This window comes from Nyctibius grandis, chromosome 5 (assembly GCF_013368605.1).
Source record: "Nyctibius grandis isolate bNycGra1 chromosome 5, bNycGra1.pri, whole genome shotgun sequence".
Lineage (NCBI taxonomy): Eukaryota > Metazoa > Chordata > Aves > Nyctibiiformes > Nyctibiidae > Nyctibius > Nyctibius grandis.
In genome coordinates, this window is record NC_090662.1 from 18050188 (window position 1) to 18064736 (window position 14549).

Sequence of the window (14549 nt, forward strand, 5' to 3'; positions counted from 1 at the left end):
TGCAGTATGTCAACTACTATAGGGCTAAGAGACATTTGAGCATTTATATTTCATATGTGCATCATCCAATTAAAAAGAGTGAATATTTCAGAAAATCACCATGTGTCAGTCTCAAAAGTATAATTACTTTGCTTTCCTCAATTTGTCCTCCATTTTTTTTTTTTTAGTCAGCAATGAATAGAATGAATATGTGAAGAAAATATAAATGCTGTAAAATTTAATAATAGAACAGCACAAGGAAATTTGCTGACTTTCTAATCAACTACACTGTTTAAAAAAATGACATCATTTCAACAGTAAGCTTTCAAGTTTCATTTCGTTCTCTCAGACCAGGCTTGAAAATTCCACAAATATACCCAAAATATAAAAATAAGACATTTTAAAGATGAGCAAAACTCACTCTTGTTCTAAAACTTAACATACAATATATATTTAAAATTACATACAAGGATATTTTAGCTAAACCAGTTTCTAAAACAAGCAATCAGCCATGACAGAGCTTTAAGTTTTCTAATTCTCACAAATAGTCTTGCTAAAAGCCCTGACATTATGACCTCAAGCAGCGTTGCATTAAGCAGTTGGTCAGTTCAACAAGATGGCACAAGACTGCCACCTTGTGAAAAAAACCCAAAGAGAACTGCATTAAGAGGACAAAAATCAACTGTCTGTCCCAGAGACTAGAAAATACTTTTTCCTACACTATTTCTAACACAAGCAATCCATCTGATTTATCTACTCACAAGAAAAGTAACAGACAAAAACATATTTCAGCACGCACATATTGGTTACAGCTTAAAATTCATGCTAATTTTGAACATGAACATGTGTTGTCAAAGAACTTAAAAAGGAATGAAATACAAAATGACCACGAGTAACAGAAAATACAGTTCACAGCATATAGGATTATCAAACAAACTTCCTACCTTCCCAAATAATAACTAAAAGAAAAAAACACCGTGTTCAATTATTTGCCTTTTTTTTTTCCACCTCAAAACAATTCAGCCATGCTGTGGCTGTTCAGCTCTCTATTTTTATTATTCTGACAGTTACTGAAAAATCATCATCTTCCTGTCTGAGAAAAACTGAACCTGAGCCTTCATTTTTAAACAGCAATGACAAAAAAATGTTAGCTACGCTATTTTTGTTTTCATCTTGGACATTTCAACAAATAAGTGTAATTTTTTCTAAATGGATAGCTGATTAATAATATTTACAATAAATTATCATTTTAATGCTTTTGTAAGTAATTTCATTGCCAAGTAACACCTGCTGAGGACGTAACCTAAAGTAAGCAATTATGGTTAAACAAGAAGACCTTGGCAACATAAACCAGGATAAACACACTCCTTTCTGCATGTCTTTAAGATGAATAGCTAATAAATTACAAACAACTACAATGGAAATATTTCAGGAGAAAAATACTAAAATCGATTTTCCAAAAGATACTTGCTCCAAGATTATAAGTACGTTTAACTAATTCTTATATCTAGATTTAAGCAATGCTACTGCTAGTGATATCTGTCAAATTTCTAAGAGATGTTGATGGAATTTGGAGACCTTTCTTTATGACTTATTACGATATAATTACAACCATCTTGATTTCTGAGACCGAATCAGGCTAACATTGCCCATTACCTGCAAACTCCATGTGGTTCATCAGCAAAAGTGAAAACATGGCTTTACTCTATAAATAAATTCTCCTTTCATGTTTTAGTAATTCGTGGACTTTCTTCTTTAATTTAAACTTATACCAACTCAGCCTGCTTTTAAATTAGCAACATACATTGAGAATAATTGTACTCTTAAAATATATAAGTATACTGATAAATCCCATGATAAAATATTATGCTATCTTATAATATTGGTTCAAAAATCTCCAACAGTTCACAGACATCTCTCTACATGTGGTTTTTCTAGTGTCTTGTGATGTGGAGCTCACAGTAGAAAGGTACTGTGGTCTAAATTTTGGGGGACTTTGGGCATTCACTTTTCTTTACAAAAGAAATGCATTAAAATTGTCTACATTTAAACCCAGATCTTTTCACTTGAAACACTGTTGCTATCTCTGTTAAGAGTAAGTAGGAAGCATAAATACTGTCCCTTAACAGTGTTGATAATTGAAGACATTCAGATACTAGTATCAATAGACATGTTGGACAAAACAAAAGACTGTGGACTATGTAAGCACAGGAATTTTTGCATCTTGTCAAGCAAATGAACACCCGCTCCCCTACATAAAGCCAGAAAAAAAAACCCAGATCTAGAAGTCAATCTGGAATTCTAGCCAGAGTCCCATCCCTTTCCATGTTACCATTCCAACTCAGTACTAATATTTCAGGACACAAATGAAGTGTACTAAAAAATGCATACGCTCTTTACCTTGTTTATGTTATTACTGGCATGGTATACAAAACAAAACTGGAAGCAGAAGACATGCAAGGCTTCCCCCTCCAAATCTGTCATACTAAAATCACAATACAAGACAATATCCTGGACTCTGCAAGAACCACACTGGATTCTTGAAAAGTAACCCATTTCGAGTTTCTCTTCTCCCTTCAACTTGATAAAGCAAATAGGGAGTGATTGAAAATGGCTTTCCCTATGGTACACACATTATCAATAAATTACCATACTGGCAAGAGGCCAAGAAGCAAACAGTGACCTGGCAAACATCTTAAATTCAATACAAATAACCCTACTCATTGAAGAGTGGCTTTAAGGTTTCCTTAGAAGAAACAGGGTTGCAAAGACATCGGACAGGAGAATCTGAGTTAACCACACTCTTCATAGCATTAGTACAGGGGAATCAGAGCCAGGACGTTGCTCTGCCTACTGTAAAAGAAAAAAACCAACAGAACTGATGTAACTCACTCCACAGTACTGACCTTCTGAGAAACAATTCCATTTCAGAGTGATCGGAGTGGCAATAATATGATATGTTTGTATAGATTTGCCTGCAGTATTTTCGTCACAGAACAAGGAAGAACTTAGAGATGCTACACAGTATGTGAACTTTTGGATCCCCCCGCCACATAATTTAGTTATATTTATAAAACCGCTTAATAGTTAACTTCAAGCAATCAAATATTTTTGAGTCTAATTAAAGTAATTTACTGACAGGAACCATTACAGCCTTCTTTTATTCTGATGATAATGCACTAGACGCTTTTAAAAATATATGTATATATACACCTGTATTTTACCTTGTAAAACAAAATATATACTCCCTAGTTCCATTAGATTTGTATATATATGAAAAACATGTAAAGGAACAATTCAGTAATGCCATTTATTTCTTTAAGATTACACATCAAAGGTCTTAGAAACACACAGTTCAACTTGGGAGTGCACTCATACCCTACTTCAGTACAAACCTGTGAACACAGAACCCCAGGACATAAAAGCCTGATTATTTACAAGGGTATTCATTAGACTGCGTTCCACTGTGTAACGATACGTTTCAGTCTGACATACATAAATTACTCCCCTTCTAATAGGTCAAATTATCAACCGCAATTTATCTTTTGTTGTACAATAACATTTATTCCCCCAAAGAAGGTACATGCACTTAGCCTCCAATGTATTTTCTAAATAACAGTTTGAAATAAAGTTTTCAAAATGCTCTAATGATTTAAGAGCCTACATCCTGTTTGCAGAACTAATGTAACCATTTATTGACAAAAAAAAATCATGAAAATTCAGTGGGATGTAGGAGGTTTTGAAAACATTATACTTCAGTAGTAGTTCATACCTTGACCACTAGCAAACCTAGATGGAAGTGGCCTGATCCAAGGAGTAAATATGCACCCAGAGGTAGCAAAAAGGTTAAAGACTGAAATACTTTGTTTTAAAGAGAAACCTCGGAAACATAAACTGTCATACTTTCAAGGACACGTTATATAATATTTTATTATAATGAAAAATGACTGTAAACATCTCCCTTATTTCACATTAATGACAGAAAAGTCTTCCCAAATTCCCCCTTATACAGAATTTGTTAATTCCAGGAGCTCATAAATTCAATATATGGAATATCTTCATATTACACCATACCAGATCTCACATTCAGTTGCAAGAATATAAACAGCTTACTTCCCCAATTCCAACTGGGGAAAAAAGTCCTTGCATAATGCAAAACATATTGCTTCATTTCTGAGTCCACAGTCCTGAAACAGAACTGGGTTTTCCTAAGGGTATGAAAGTATAAAAAAAAAGTCACCACATAAACCTCTGGATTTCGTCACTATTTGGCCATTGGAATGTTTTGTTTAGAAAAAGATAAAAAGTTACGGCATTCACAACAATGTAAAAAGCCAACTCCAGAAGTTGTCTATATAGAGATGGAAACGGAATATTGAGCCTATATATTAAGAATGGCAAAATAAAGTAACGAAATTCTAGCAATTTTTGAGGAACTGTGACTGCTAATAAACATACAAAATACATTAAGATCCAGAATATCGATTTTGATTTTAGTGTATCAGCAAAACTCCAGCCAGCAAACATATAGACTGGAACTAATACATATTTTACATGCTCGTGTCTTTGGAAGATTTTTCTCCAGACATAGAATGTATAATGTCTGTTATCTGCTAGTAAATACTTATGAACATAGGTAAATTTCCAGATCAGGAATAAAGAGATGACAGCGATTAAGCTGTACTGCATAGGGTGCTTTCGTAATGACAGAAGGAATTTCCTGATTTTAGTAGGGGTCAATAAATGAGGGAATGAAAAAAAGACAGTAAAGGACAGAAAATAGAACAGCTGAGGAAAGTGCAAACAGGCTTCATGGCTACTTCGGTCACCAACAACTATTCCACCATTGATGAAGACAAAAACAAAGAACACAGTTACTAATATAATGTATGGCCAAGTTAAAGCAGTAAGTGTAACTAAGTTTTTAGGCGATACAAGATATTCAATAAGAAACTGCAATATTCTCTTTGAATCTGAAAATGATCCTTTCCTGGAAGAACTCTTTTTGTCTTTCTTTTTGTGCAACTCTGCCTTCCAGGCTTCATTTAGCTTCTCAGCAATAACATTTCCAGCACAAAAAACTGTCCACACAATATTCGTCTGACGAAACATGAAGCCACAAAATCCAAGCAGAGCTGAAGTTTTATGGTTACCATAAAGGCACATTAAATAGGCAAAGAGAGTAAAAAATACTGATCCTGGGTCTGTATAATAAAGGAATGTAAAAAAATAAAGGGTGGGAAACATTGCAAGAGTTAACGTAGACAAGATTCTCTGGAAACCAGACACAGCCTAGAGAAGAAGCAGAAAAATGTGGTTAGCAATGTCCAATAAAAATTAAAAAAAAAAAACAAAAACAAAAACAAATAAAAGAGTATCATTCTTGAGAATTCCATCAACACAATGTAACATCTCCTACGGTCTCTGGTTCCATTACTGCACAAGCACACATGCTACATTTTTGTTAATCTCCTGCTATGTTAATACAGTGTTGGACTATACAATGTTAAAAGACCCATGACAGTATGGAACATTATTGCAGGTGAGTTAAAAACATGGCAACGAAAATACACCAACTTCTTTCATGTGTCAAGTGTTCACAAATTTGTGGCATTAAAATCATTGTGGGAATATAACTGCCCCCATACCTAGGATAAAAGAGCAACACTAATGGGCAGAAGAAAAGGAAAAAAAAAATTCAATGTTTTATGCCCCTGAAATCTCATCATCAGATCCCATTTATCTGTGAGACAGCAGAACACACCATGCTGTGCTTATACTATTGCCTCTTTTGAAGTCAGTCCACAGAGCAGCAAGTTTCTAATCTTTGGTGCTGCTTTTATTGTTTATCTTCATTATAATTTATGACTTAGAAAAGAAACTTTCAAGAAGGTAGGAGATCATGCAGCTAAAAACTCCTCCTAATTATCCCACACACTACATGAAGCAACGCAATTCACAACATTAACAAATATTGCATGACGTTTCTGAATGATGTAGTGTGGGATGAAACAGCCAGTCACCACCTTACAGAAAGAGGAATAGAGAAAATGCTGAGTTCAAAGAAGTGACAATAATACAACTACACTTTCTAATGCTTAGACTACTGCCATGAAATCTTTTGTTTTCTTACATTTATATTTCCACCTCCAAGCATAAAATTAAGTGTTCCAAAAGTGGAAACAATTTATTGAATTTGACCCAATTCTCTATAGTCTTATCATGTGCTTAAGCATAAAGAGTGTCCTGTAAGAAAATATATCAGAAGAAATTTTCTTTATAGTAAAGGAATCCTTCAGTTTTTGGGGAACAGGAAAAAATGTTCTTATGGTTAAAAGTGAAACTAAAGAACTAAGGTGAAAGATTTTGAATAGGCCATTAACCACTGGAACAATTTACCTGCTGCAGTGGTGGATGCTCCACCACTTTAAATATACAATATTCTTGTATCCAAGTTGAACTGTTATGGTCTGGATGGGTGGAGAACTAGACAGGTAAAAACTGGCTGGATGGTTAACTGGTCACACTCTACCCAAAGGAGAGTAACCACCAGAGTATCACAGGGATCTATACTGGAACCTGTCCTGTTTAACATCTTTATCAATGACTTGAAAGCAGCGAGAGTACACTCAAGTTTGCAGATGACACTGAACTGGGGGGACCAGGCAATATGCTAAAGAGCAGAGCTGTCATCTAGAGTGACCTAGACAGGCTGGAGGAATGGGGCAACAGAAATACTATGAAATTCAACAAGGACAAATGCAAATGCCTGCACCTGGAAAGGAAGAAATCCCCACAATGATACCGCTGGGCATGGAGCAGCTGAGGAGCTGCTGCTCTGAGGAAAGGGACCCAGGGGTCTTGGCAGAGAGCAAGGTGAACATGAGTCAGCAGCGTGCCCTGGCACTAAGGAACAGCAACAGCCTCCTGGGCTGCACTAACAAGACCATAGCAGCAGATCAAGGGAAGTGATTATCCCTCTTTGCTCTATTTGTTAAGCTGCACCATGTCCAATTTTTTGCCCTGTGATAAAAAAAAGGCACTGGTAAAATGGAGCAATGGCAGAGGGCCACCAAGAGAATGGAGGGCTGAAGCACCTGCCCTGAGAGGAGAGGCTGAGGGAGCTGGCCTTGTTTGGCCTGGAAAATAAGATGGCTTGTGAGGACTGAACAACAGCCTACCAATACCTGTGAGGATGTCAACAGCTAAAGGGAGCCAGAAGTTCAGACTGGATGTGAGAAAAACCTTTTTCACCATCAGGCCAGTCAGGCATGCAGCAGGTTGCCTAGAGAGGTTGTGCAGTCACTCTTCATCCTTCGAGAGCTTTCTAGGCCCCAACCCTGAGCAACATGACCTGATCTCAGGGCTGACCTGCTTTGGGCTGGAGGGTGGACCTCCTGCGGTCCCTTCCAATCTGAATCATTTTCCAGTTCTTTCCATTTTGAATTATTCTCTGGTTCTAGATACTGACATCAAACCCAGTATCTTTCTAAAGAACAGATTTTAGTTTAAATGCAGCTCACAGGGCTTCACTCAGGATTCAGTGGTTGAAGTTTTGTGGAGAGTCTTAAGCAATTCCCAACTAGATGAGCATTCAGACCTTTGGATAGTAAGTCTATATGCATACTAACTTTAAGTTTTATTTCAATGGGACTACTTTTAGCTATGTACAAGAGTAAATTTTGAGAGGACTGCACCCCGAGTGAGAAAAAAAGATACAATTTTTTTTAGAGAAAAGGAATGTGCCTCTTTGGCCGAACTGGTAGTAGTACTTGCAGATATATAAAGCTGAGGACAGCTCATGTATGTAGTGAAGCAAAAACACACAGAGCCATCAAAATTGATCGTACGAGTGCATAAAATTATTCTACTTTGGCCATACCTTATTCTTCTGATGGATCTTGAACAGAAGCAAATACAGTACATAGAAGTTCCCAGCACTGAAAAGGAGGTTGATAAACCTGAGCATTCCCGCAGAGCACACCACGCTGCCCGTCCACCCGAAGAGCCACGCCGCGGGCTTCACTACTCCCACCGACACCAGGTACAAGCCCGGCAGCGTGGTGATCATGGGGTCCCACTGGAAAGCGGAGAGAGACAGAGGGTTACGGACCAGAGACACGCAACAGTTTACGACAGACCATTCCCACCCACGCCCCGTTTTGTTAGTGTGGATGTGTGGTGAGTTTCAGGCATTACAACGGGAATTTCTGAGCGCTTTGCACCCTGGCCGGCGCACTGCTGCACCCCCATGGCACGGAAAGCAGACGCCAGCGTTTTGGACAACCACCACCACAACCGATTCCCTTTTCACAGCGCACACAGTATGTTCATAGAAATCATCGATCCTGACAGAAAAACACGAGCCGGGCGGGCTCCCGCGCAGCACCTGGAGGAAGCGGCCGTGGCAGTAGGCCTGCGCCTGGGGGACGTGGAAGGCCTCGTCCATGTAGGGCCCGCGCAGGCGGCGGCTGATGGCCGCGAAGAGCAGGCACGACAGCAGGAAGGCGCCGCTCACGGCGGCGGAAAAGCCGTAGGCCTCGGCCCGCTCCATGCTGCCGCCGCCGCGCTGGCCGGGAAGCGGCCGCCCTTCCGGGGAGGGCTGGGCGCGGGGAGGAGGGGCCTGGCGGCGCGGGGCCGCGGCGGAGGCGCTGGCCGGGGGGCGGTGAGGGCCTGGGGCACGGCGGTGGCGGGGCCGGCAGGGCGGCCGGTAGGAGCCGGGAGCGGGCGGAGCCGGGAGCGGACGGCGGGTCCCGTCAGCGCGGGCGCTCCCGGGCGGGAGGGGGTGAGGAGAGCGGCGGGCAGGGGGCGCGGCCCGCCTCCGGCCGTGGGGCCCGCACGCGTGGGGCGTCAGCTCTAGGGAGCGTTGCAGACCGTGTATGAATGGTTGCGTGTTGCTAAAATCGTGTTTTATAGGAGACACGGGTGGGCGCGTCCGTGTGTAACCGTTACCGTGCGGAGGCCGTAGGGCGGGCGCTGCGGGGCGCCCCCGGTGCGCCATGGCTGTAAGGCACCCGCTGGAGCTGTTTCCCGGCTGCACCGTGACCCTCCTCCTCTTCGACCGCGTGAAAAACGCCGCTGCTCTCAGAAAAAAAGCCATGGAGGGATCCATTGAAGGAGCATTAATAAACCCTGCAATGGTGAGTGAATGTTTGTGTCGTCCAGTTTGTACCGCGTTACGGCTTGGAAGGCAGCGTGGAAATCCTCCTCTGCGGGAACTGTGAGAAACGACCCGTGTGTGTAATCCCTGTCGCGAGAGTCGCTGCTATACACGTACTTCACTTTCTCTGCTCAAATGACCCTCCTTCGGTTTCATTACAGTGTAAGGGTTCAGCTGTGTAAAAGAAAGAGGCTTGGCAGGATTGGCCAAAACAATTGTCGTCTTCTTTCACTTCATGTCCTACTTGGTAGAGCTATTTAAATCTACTTCCATCTGTAAAATGTAGTACTAATTGCTTAATGCTGTCAAAAATCTACCATTTGGAGCCTTTGTTCTCATTTGAACCCATAACTAGTTTCTGAATCTAGTCTATTTTGTTAGAATTAGCAAAGTAGTAGTTAGGGAAGGCAAAAAAGAAGAATCTAATCTGATCATTTACTGACAGAAGATTTATTAATGCGATTCCTTTTTCAAAAGATTTCAGTAACCTGATTGAGAGAGTGTAATCTTTGTTTTTATGTCAAGTATTACCCCACGCAGGAAATAATCACATTGACGGCCTCTTCTCCCAGGCAACTAGCGATAGGACAAGAGGACATAGCCTCAAGCTTTGCCAGGGGAGGTTCAGGTTGGACATTAGGAAGAATTTCTTCTCAGAAAGGGTCATTAGACATCGGAACGGGCTGCCCAGGGAGGTGGTGGAGTCACCATCTCTGGATGTGCTTAAGAAAAGACTGGACATGGCACTTAGTGCCATGGTCTAGTTGACATGATGGTGTCAGGGCAACGGTTGGACTCTATGATCCCAGAGGTCTCTTCCGACCTGATTGATTCTGTGATTCTGTGACTTTGTAAGAGCAAGAATTGCTAAAATAACTAGCAGAATACTGTTTTGCTCACTTCTACAATTGCAGACTTATGCTATCAAAATTAAGTGGTCAGGATTTTTCCAGAGTTCAAAATAGTATGTTAAATTCCTGTTTAACTTCTGTTGTGTTTTACAGATTGTAGATCCTTTTCAAATTCTTGTGGCGACTAACAAAGCAGTTCATCTACACAAGATAGGTAAAATGAAGACCAGAACTCTCTATGCAGAAATTATTTTCAGCCTTTCACCAAACAACAACGTAAGATTTACTGATCAAATGTCCTTTTTGCCAGAGCAGCTTGCTAAGATCTATACAGACAAGCTAAATATACGTATTCACTTAACTATTTACCTGGCTACTAGTAGAAGTTACTGTTATTTTTAATAACACTTATATGCTGTTATCTCTTGTAGCTTGTCAGAACTCCATTAATGTAAAACGTGTCAATTTATACTCTTGCTTTATTTGACCCAGTAAAGGTTGCTTATATGTAGTGAGAAAGTGGCTCATTTTGATATTTTTCATCTTTTCTTAGATTTCAGATGCATTTAAGAAGTTTGGCATTTCAGACAATGACACAGCAGTCCTCATTGTTCTGGTTGAGGACAGAGAAAAAACTGTAAATGTGGAAGATGTAGCATCTCAGGTAGAAGGCCAACAGGTTTCTCTAGATGAACTCCCCGAACTAACAGACACTGCCAAAGTTAAAAAGGTAGGTAGCCAAAAGAGATGACTGGCATAGAGAAAAGGGATGATTTATTTAGTTATCTGATTAAATATCAATGGACATAATTAATCTAGGGTCTGTATTTCTTTAGAACAACTGGAAACTTGCTGTAAGTGAACCTTGATTATTTCTTTCTTACCATTTTTTACTTGAAAAAAGTTCTAGTTGTCACACCCTGACATCACAAATTTTAAGTCTTCAAATTCTTAACATTGTCAGGAAGTTGGAAAGCAAAAACAAATTCCAGATTGCTGCCTACCATTCACGCACTTTTGCTTCCTGTTTTCTCAGGCAAATATCCATTTAATTAAAAATAGATTTTCAGTCCTGAAGAGTTCCATAATCTTAAGCACATAAATAGTCCCAGCATGGGCGGCTAAAATAAAAATGTGTTGATTCGCTGCTAGGAGCTGTGTTAGGGCATGTGTGCTCTTAACGGATTACCATACGCTAGATGCATATCTTGAAGCATGTGTTTCATTTGATAAAATTCAGGTAACTTAAATCATCTTCATCATGTCCGTCAAAGTAATGATGGCAGACATATGAATACAATCATAGCATATAACACGTGGAGCTAAAAGTGCTTCTGTCATTCAGTTTCATAGCTTTCCTTGCAGTTTCAGAATTTGCTTGGTTCCTCAGTCCCAGTTTTGTCTTGCAGTCACAAGATAGCAATTTCCAATGTAAAAAGTGGGAGAGAAGGGGAAATAATTTCTTGTGTACATGTTTTTAGAAGATATGTGATCAATTTTTTTCTTTCTTATACAGCTTTTATGTTTTTCTTGTTCTTTTTTTTCTGCAGATGTACAAAATTACTCCACAGGAAGAAAAAATTGGCACCTTATTGGATAGTATTGTTTGCAGAATGTCAACAAAAGATGTTTTATGAAAATGTGGGAATAAATTTTTTTAAAGGAAAAAGAAGGCTTTTTAAGATGTACAAACACTTCATTGCAATTCATCCTGCATTTCAGAGAAAGTGGTGTAGTGCTGCGTTTGATGACATCTGAGCTTTAACCATAAATGAGCAAGCTTGGAGACAGGGGTAATCTGAGCTGTGTTCTAAGCACAGAGAGCAATTCTGCCGTGCAAAGCAGAGTTTGCCGTTGGCCTTTCTGTCCATTTTCTTAACAAGAGAAGAAAAATTACTTTTGCCAGTACCTTAAGTTGATCATAAACAGAAGGCTTGTAAATCTGCATTTACTCTTCTCTTTCATCAAATGTTTTCCTAGTCCCAGATAGGATTCAAACATTGTAAATCATTTTTATTAACCCTCCCCTGATTTGTTTTGTTTTGGCACTCCTGATGGATGATACCCTTCTAATGATACTACTGCCAGAAAAGGTGTCTCTATGGCACGAAGTATTGCTGACAGACTAGAAAAAGCGAAGTTTCCATAAAGCACTATCCAGAAACTACTGCTAATGGGATGGAGTCGCTGACCACGCTTTGGGAACAGGGAGGGGAGGGAGGGGCACCATGGCAGCCAGCGCTGGGGGCATGTGGAGCAGGGGCATCAGAGGTGTGCAGAACAATGCATAAGGTCAGTATGGATGATGCTGTGGTGGTGTTAGCACCTGACAATCTGATGTCATCAGATGCAGCATACCGCTGTGGTACTGGCATGTTGCTGTGGTACCTCAGTGTTGGAATTCAATGATAATGAGAGGTGCTTTTTGTAACACTGAATTAAGCGTGGTGATGCTGACTTCCTAGGGCCTGGTTCCTGGTGGAGAATTCACAGAGAAATTTGCATCATAGATTGTCGATACACCACACATAGCGTTCTGAAAGGGTCATTGAACTCATTTTGTTGAACCACTGTTAGGAAAGGCCACCAAAGGGAACTAAAAAGAATATTGATTTCCAATAGTCACCAGGTCCAACAGCCCTGCGTGAGTATCATGTAATCACATGCAGGCATCCTGTTCAAGAAAAATTACTGTCCTAATTAGGTAGAGATCCATACTGTTTGTTACTGTTCTGCTGTATTGTTTTTCTGGGACATGTATAAAACTCTGTAGCTGGCTGCATTTTTGGGGTTTTTTTCTAATGTTCTCTGAGGTATTATGATTTGTGTACTTTTGAGTACACAAAAAAAGATATTTGGGAGAATATGCCCCAGATTCTTACACATAGTGTTTGGGGAAACAAAATATATTTTGGGGGAGAGGCAAGTCTGAGTTAGGGTTGAAATGTTATCCACTGCAGCAAACAGACGAGCAAACATGTATAGACCTAGTATTGTCTGTGTTTCTGTATTTACTATGGAAATCCCTAGCTTCTGTTTCGCATTTTGATTTGGGTTCATTCTTCTTCCTTCAGTTAAAACACAGTAGGACAAATACCGTCCTTTTCTTGCCAACCAAATCAATGGCAAAATGCTGACCAAGTACCAAGGGAATTACAAGGTTTATCAAAAGACATGATTCAGGAGAAATGGCTGTGCTGATTTCTTGATGTAAAGATGGTTTTACAGAATGTGTCGTGCTCTCTAAAGGGAAATGCAAGCCAGTAATAAAAAACGGAGCTTGGAAGGGCTTGAGTCTTTTGAAATAAAACGTGTGTAACATCAGCCTGTGAGAATGACCATGGGAAATAAAAGACCTGTTTTCCTCTTCTGACAGTCCAGTTGGTGCATGGAGTATATCATCAGATGTGCTGGCTGAACTGCTGACATTGTTTTTGGTGGCTTAAAATAACAGCAGACAGGTATGCTTAAACCACAGCCTTTTTTGAACGTGTAAAACATCAGCCTGGTCTGTTTAATATAAAACAAATATTAATAAAAAGATAGTTGCATAACAATTGATACAGATGTTCCAAACTTTGGTTCCGTGTTTCTAATTCTTGTCAGTCTATTTTGTTAGTGTAGAAACAGTAAATAGTTTGTTACTGTTGACATGAATTAAATGATGAAATTCTGACTTGCTGTGAGACCCGAATGAGCTATTTTCATGGGTGGATTTACTGGAAATGATTGTGGGAGATGAAGCCCCCATAGTATCTATCAGGCAGATGATTTGGGTCTGTTGGCAGTGAGAGGCTATGCCATTGCCTTGCAAGACCACAGTTTTCCCTTAGTCCTAGTTGCATTGTCTAACTAAATTAAATTATTTACAAAAACTGGTAATAAATGTAGATATTGTTGACCCTGCAAAGTTACGCTTGTCTTTCTGAACACATTAAAAAATAGTAAATTTTGATCTATAATGTTCCTGTTTAAATCAACCACCGCTGTTTTCCAGCAAAGCAAAGGTTTAAGGAGAAAACACAGATTTTTCAAAACATTTAATGTTCTGCTGCTGACTCCTCTGAACTTTCATATCTCGTCTCCTCTATCACAAGGTGAAAGGGAGGAAACTGAAGCATTTTCGATACCTTATTTGGATCTCCAGGGCTTCAGAGGCAGGATTATACCTGCAGGATTTATAAATTTAACAACTAAATCCAAAGGTGTGCCGTGTGGTCAATTGTTCTAGGTTTTATTTTTTTTTTTTTAGGTGGTGGTTGTTGGGTTCTTTTTTTTTTGGCCTATGCTGCCTTTTTAACATTGTGTATATTACACAAATTGAGCGAAACCAGCAGCCTGTGCTAAAAGGCGATAGCTAAAACCTCATCCACCACAGAACTCTCTTTCCTGCTTGAATGCTTTGCAATACATGAGTTTCTTAGGGGGAAAAAATAAAAAAAGAGGAGACAAGGCAAGCAAGAACCAGACTGCACCAAGCCACCTTTTACAAAGACTGTAATATGCAGTAAAGCCAGCAGGCTGTCGCTGTTTGAGTTAAAGACAGTTCTGATATATGT

General features: G+C 39.7%; 2 protein-coding genes across 4 annotated transcripts; one reads left to right on the top strand and one right to left on the bottom strand.

Annotated features, from left to right (window-relative positions):
- Nucleotides 1–3198: 3198 nt before the first annotated feature.
- ALG10 (ALG10 alpha-1,2-glucosyltransferase) lies at nucleotides 3199–8543 on the bottom strand. Its single transcript, XM_068401885.1, has 3 exons — nucleotides 8369–8543; nucleotides 7862–8059; nucleotides 3199–5271 (listed from the first exon to the last, which is right to left on the bottom strand). The coding sequence occupies exons 1-3, from the start codon at nucleotides 8531–8533 to the stop codon at nucleotides 4216–4218; spliced, it is 1419 nt and encodes a 472-aa protein (XP_068257986.1). The 5' UTR covers nucleotides 8534–8543; the 3' UTR covers nucleotides 3199–4215.
- Nucleotides 8220–13551, top strand: TPRKB (TP53RK binding protein). Of its 3 annotated transcripts, none has more exons than XM_068401888.1 (5): nucleotides 8220–8303; nucleotides 8896–9119; nucleotides 10144–10266; nucleotides 10544–10720; nucleotides 11541–13551. In XM_068401888.1, exons 2-5 carry the CDS (start codon nucleotides 8979–8981, stop codon nucleotides 11625–11627), a joined length of 528 nt encoding a protein of 175 aa, XP_068257989.1. In that variant the 5' UTR covers nucleotides 8220–8303; nucleotides 8896–8978; the 3' UTR covers nucleotides 11628–13551. The 3 variants fall into 3 exon arrangements, with proteins under 3 accessions (XP_068257989.1, XP_068257987.1, XP_068257988.1); XM_068401886.1 differs by lacking the exon at nucleotides 8220–8303 and adding an exon at nucleotides 8575–8644; XM_068401887.1 differs by lacking the exon at nucleotides 8220–8303 and adding an exon at nucleotides 8613–8689.
- Nucleotides 13552–14549: the final 998 nt, after the last annotated feature.

Coding starts and splice junctions, on each gene's coding strand:
- TPRKB (XM_068401888.1), top strand. CDS start 8,979: ATGGCTGTAAGGCACCCGCTGGAGCTGTTTCCCGGCTGCACCGTGACC. Junction 10,267..10,543: donor GCCTTTCACCAAACAACAAC/GTAAGATTTACT, acceptor ATCTTTTCTTAG/ATTTCAGATGCATTTAAGAA. Junction 10,721..11,540: donor ACACTGCCAAAGTTAAAAAG/GTAGGTAGCCAA, acceptor TTTTTTCTGCAG/ATGTACAAAATTACTCCACA.
- ALG10 (XM_068401885.1), bottom strand. CDS start 8,533: ATGGAGCGGGCCGAGGCCTACGGCTTTTCCGCCGCCGTGAGCGGCGCC. Junction 8,060..8,368: donor GCCACGGCCGCTTCCTCCAG/GTGCTGCGCGGG, acceptor TCCGCTTTCCAG/TGGGACCCCATGATCACCAC. Junction 5,272..7,861: donor AGATCCATCAGAAGAATAAG/GTATGGCCAAAG, acceptor CTTCTTCTCTAG/GCTGTGTCTGGTTTCCAGAG.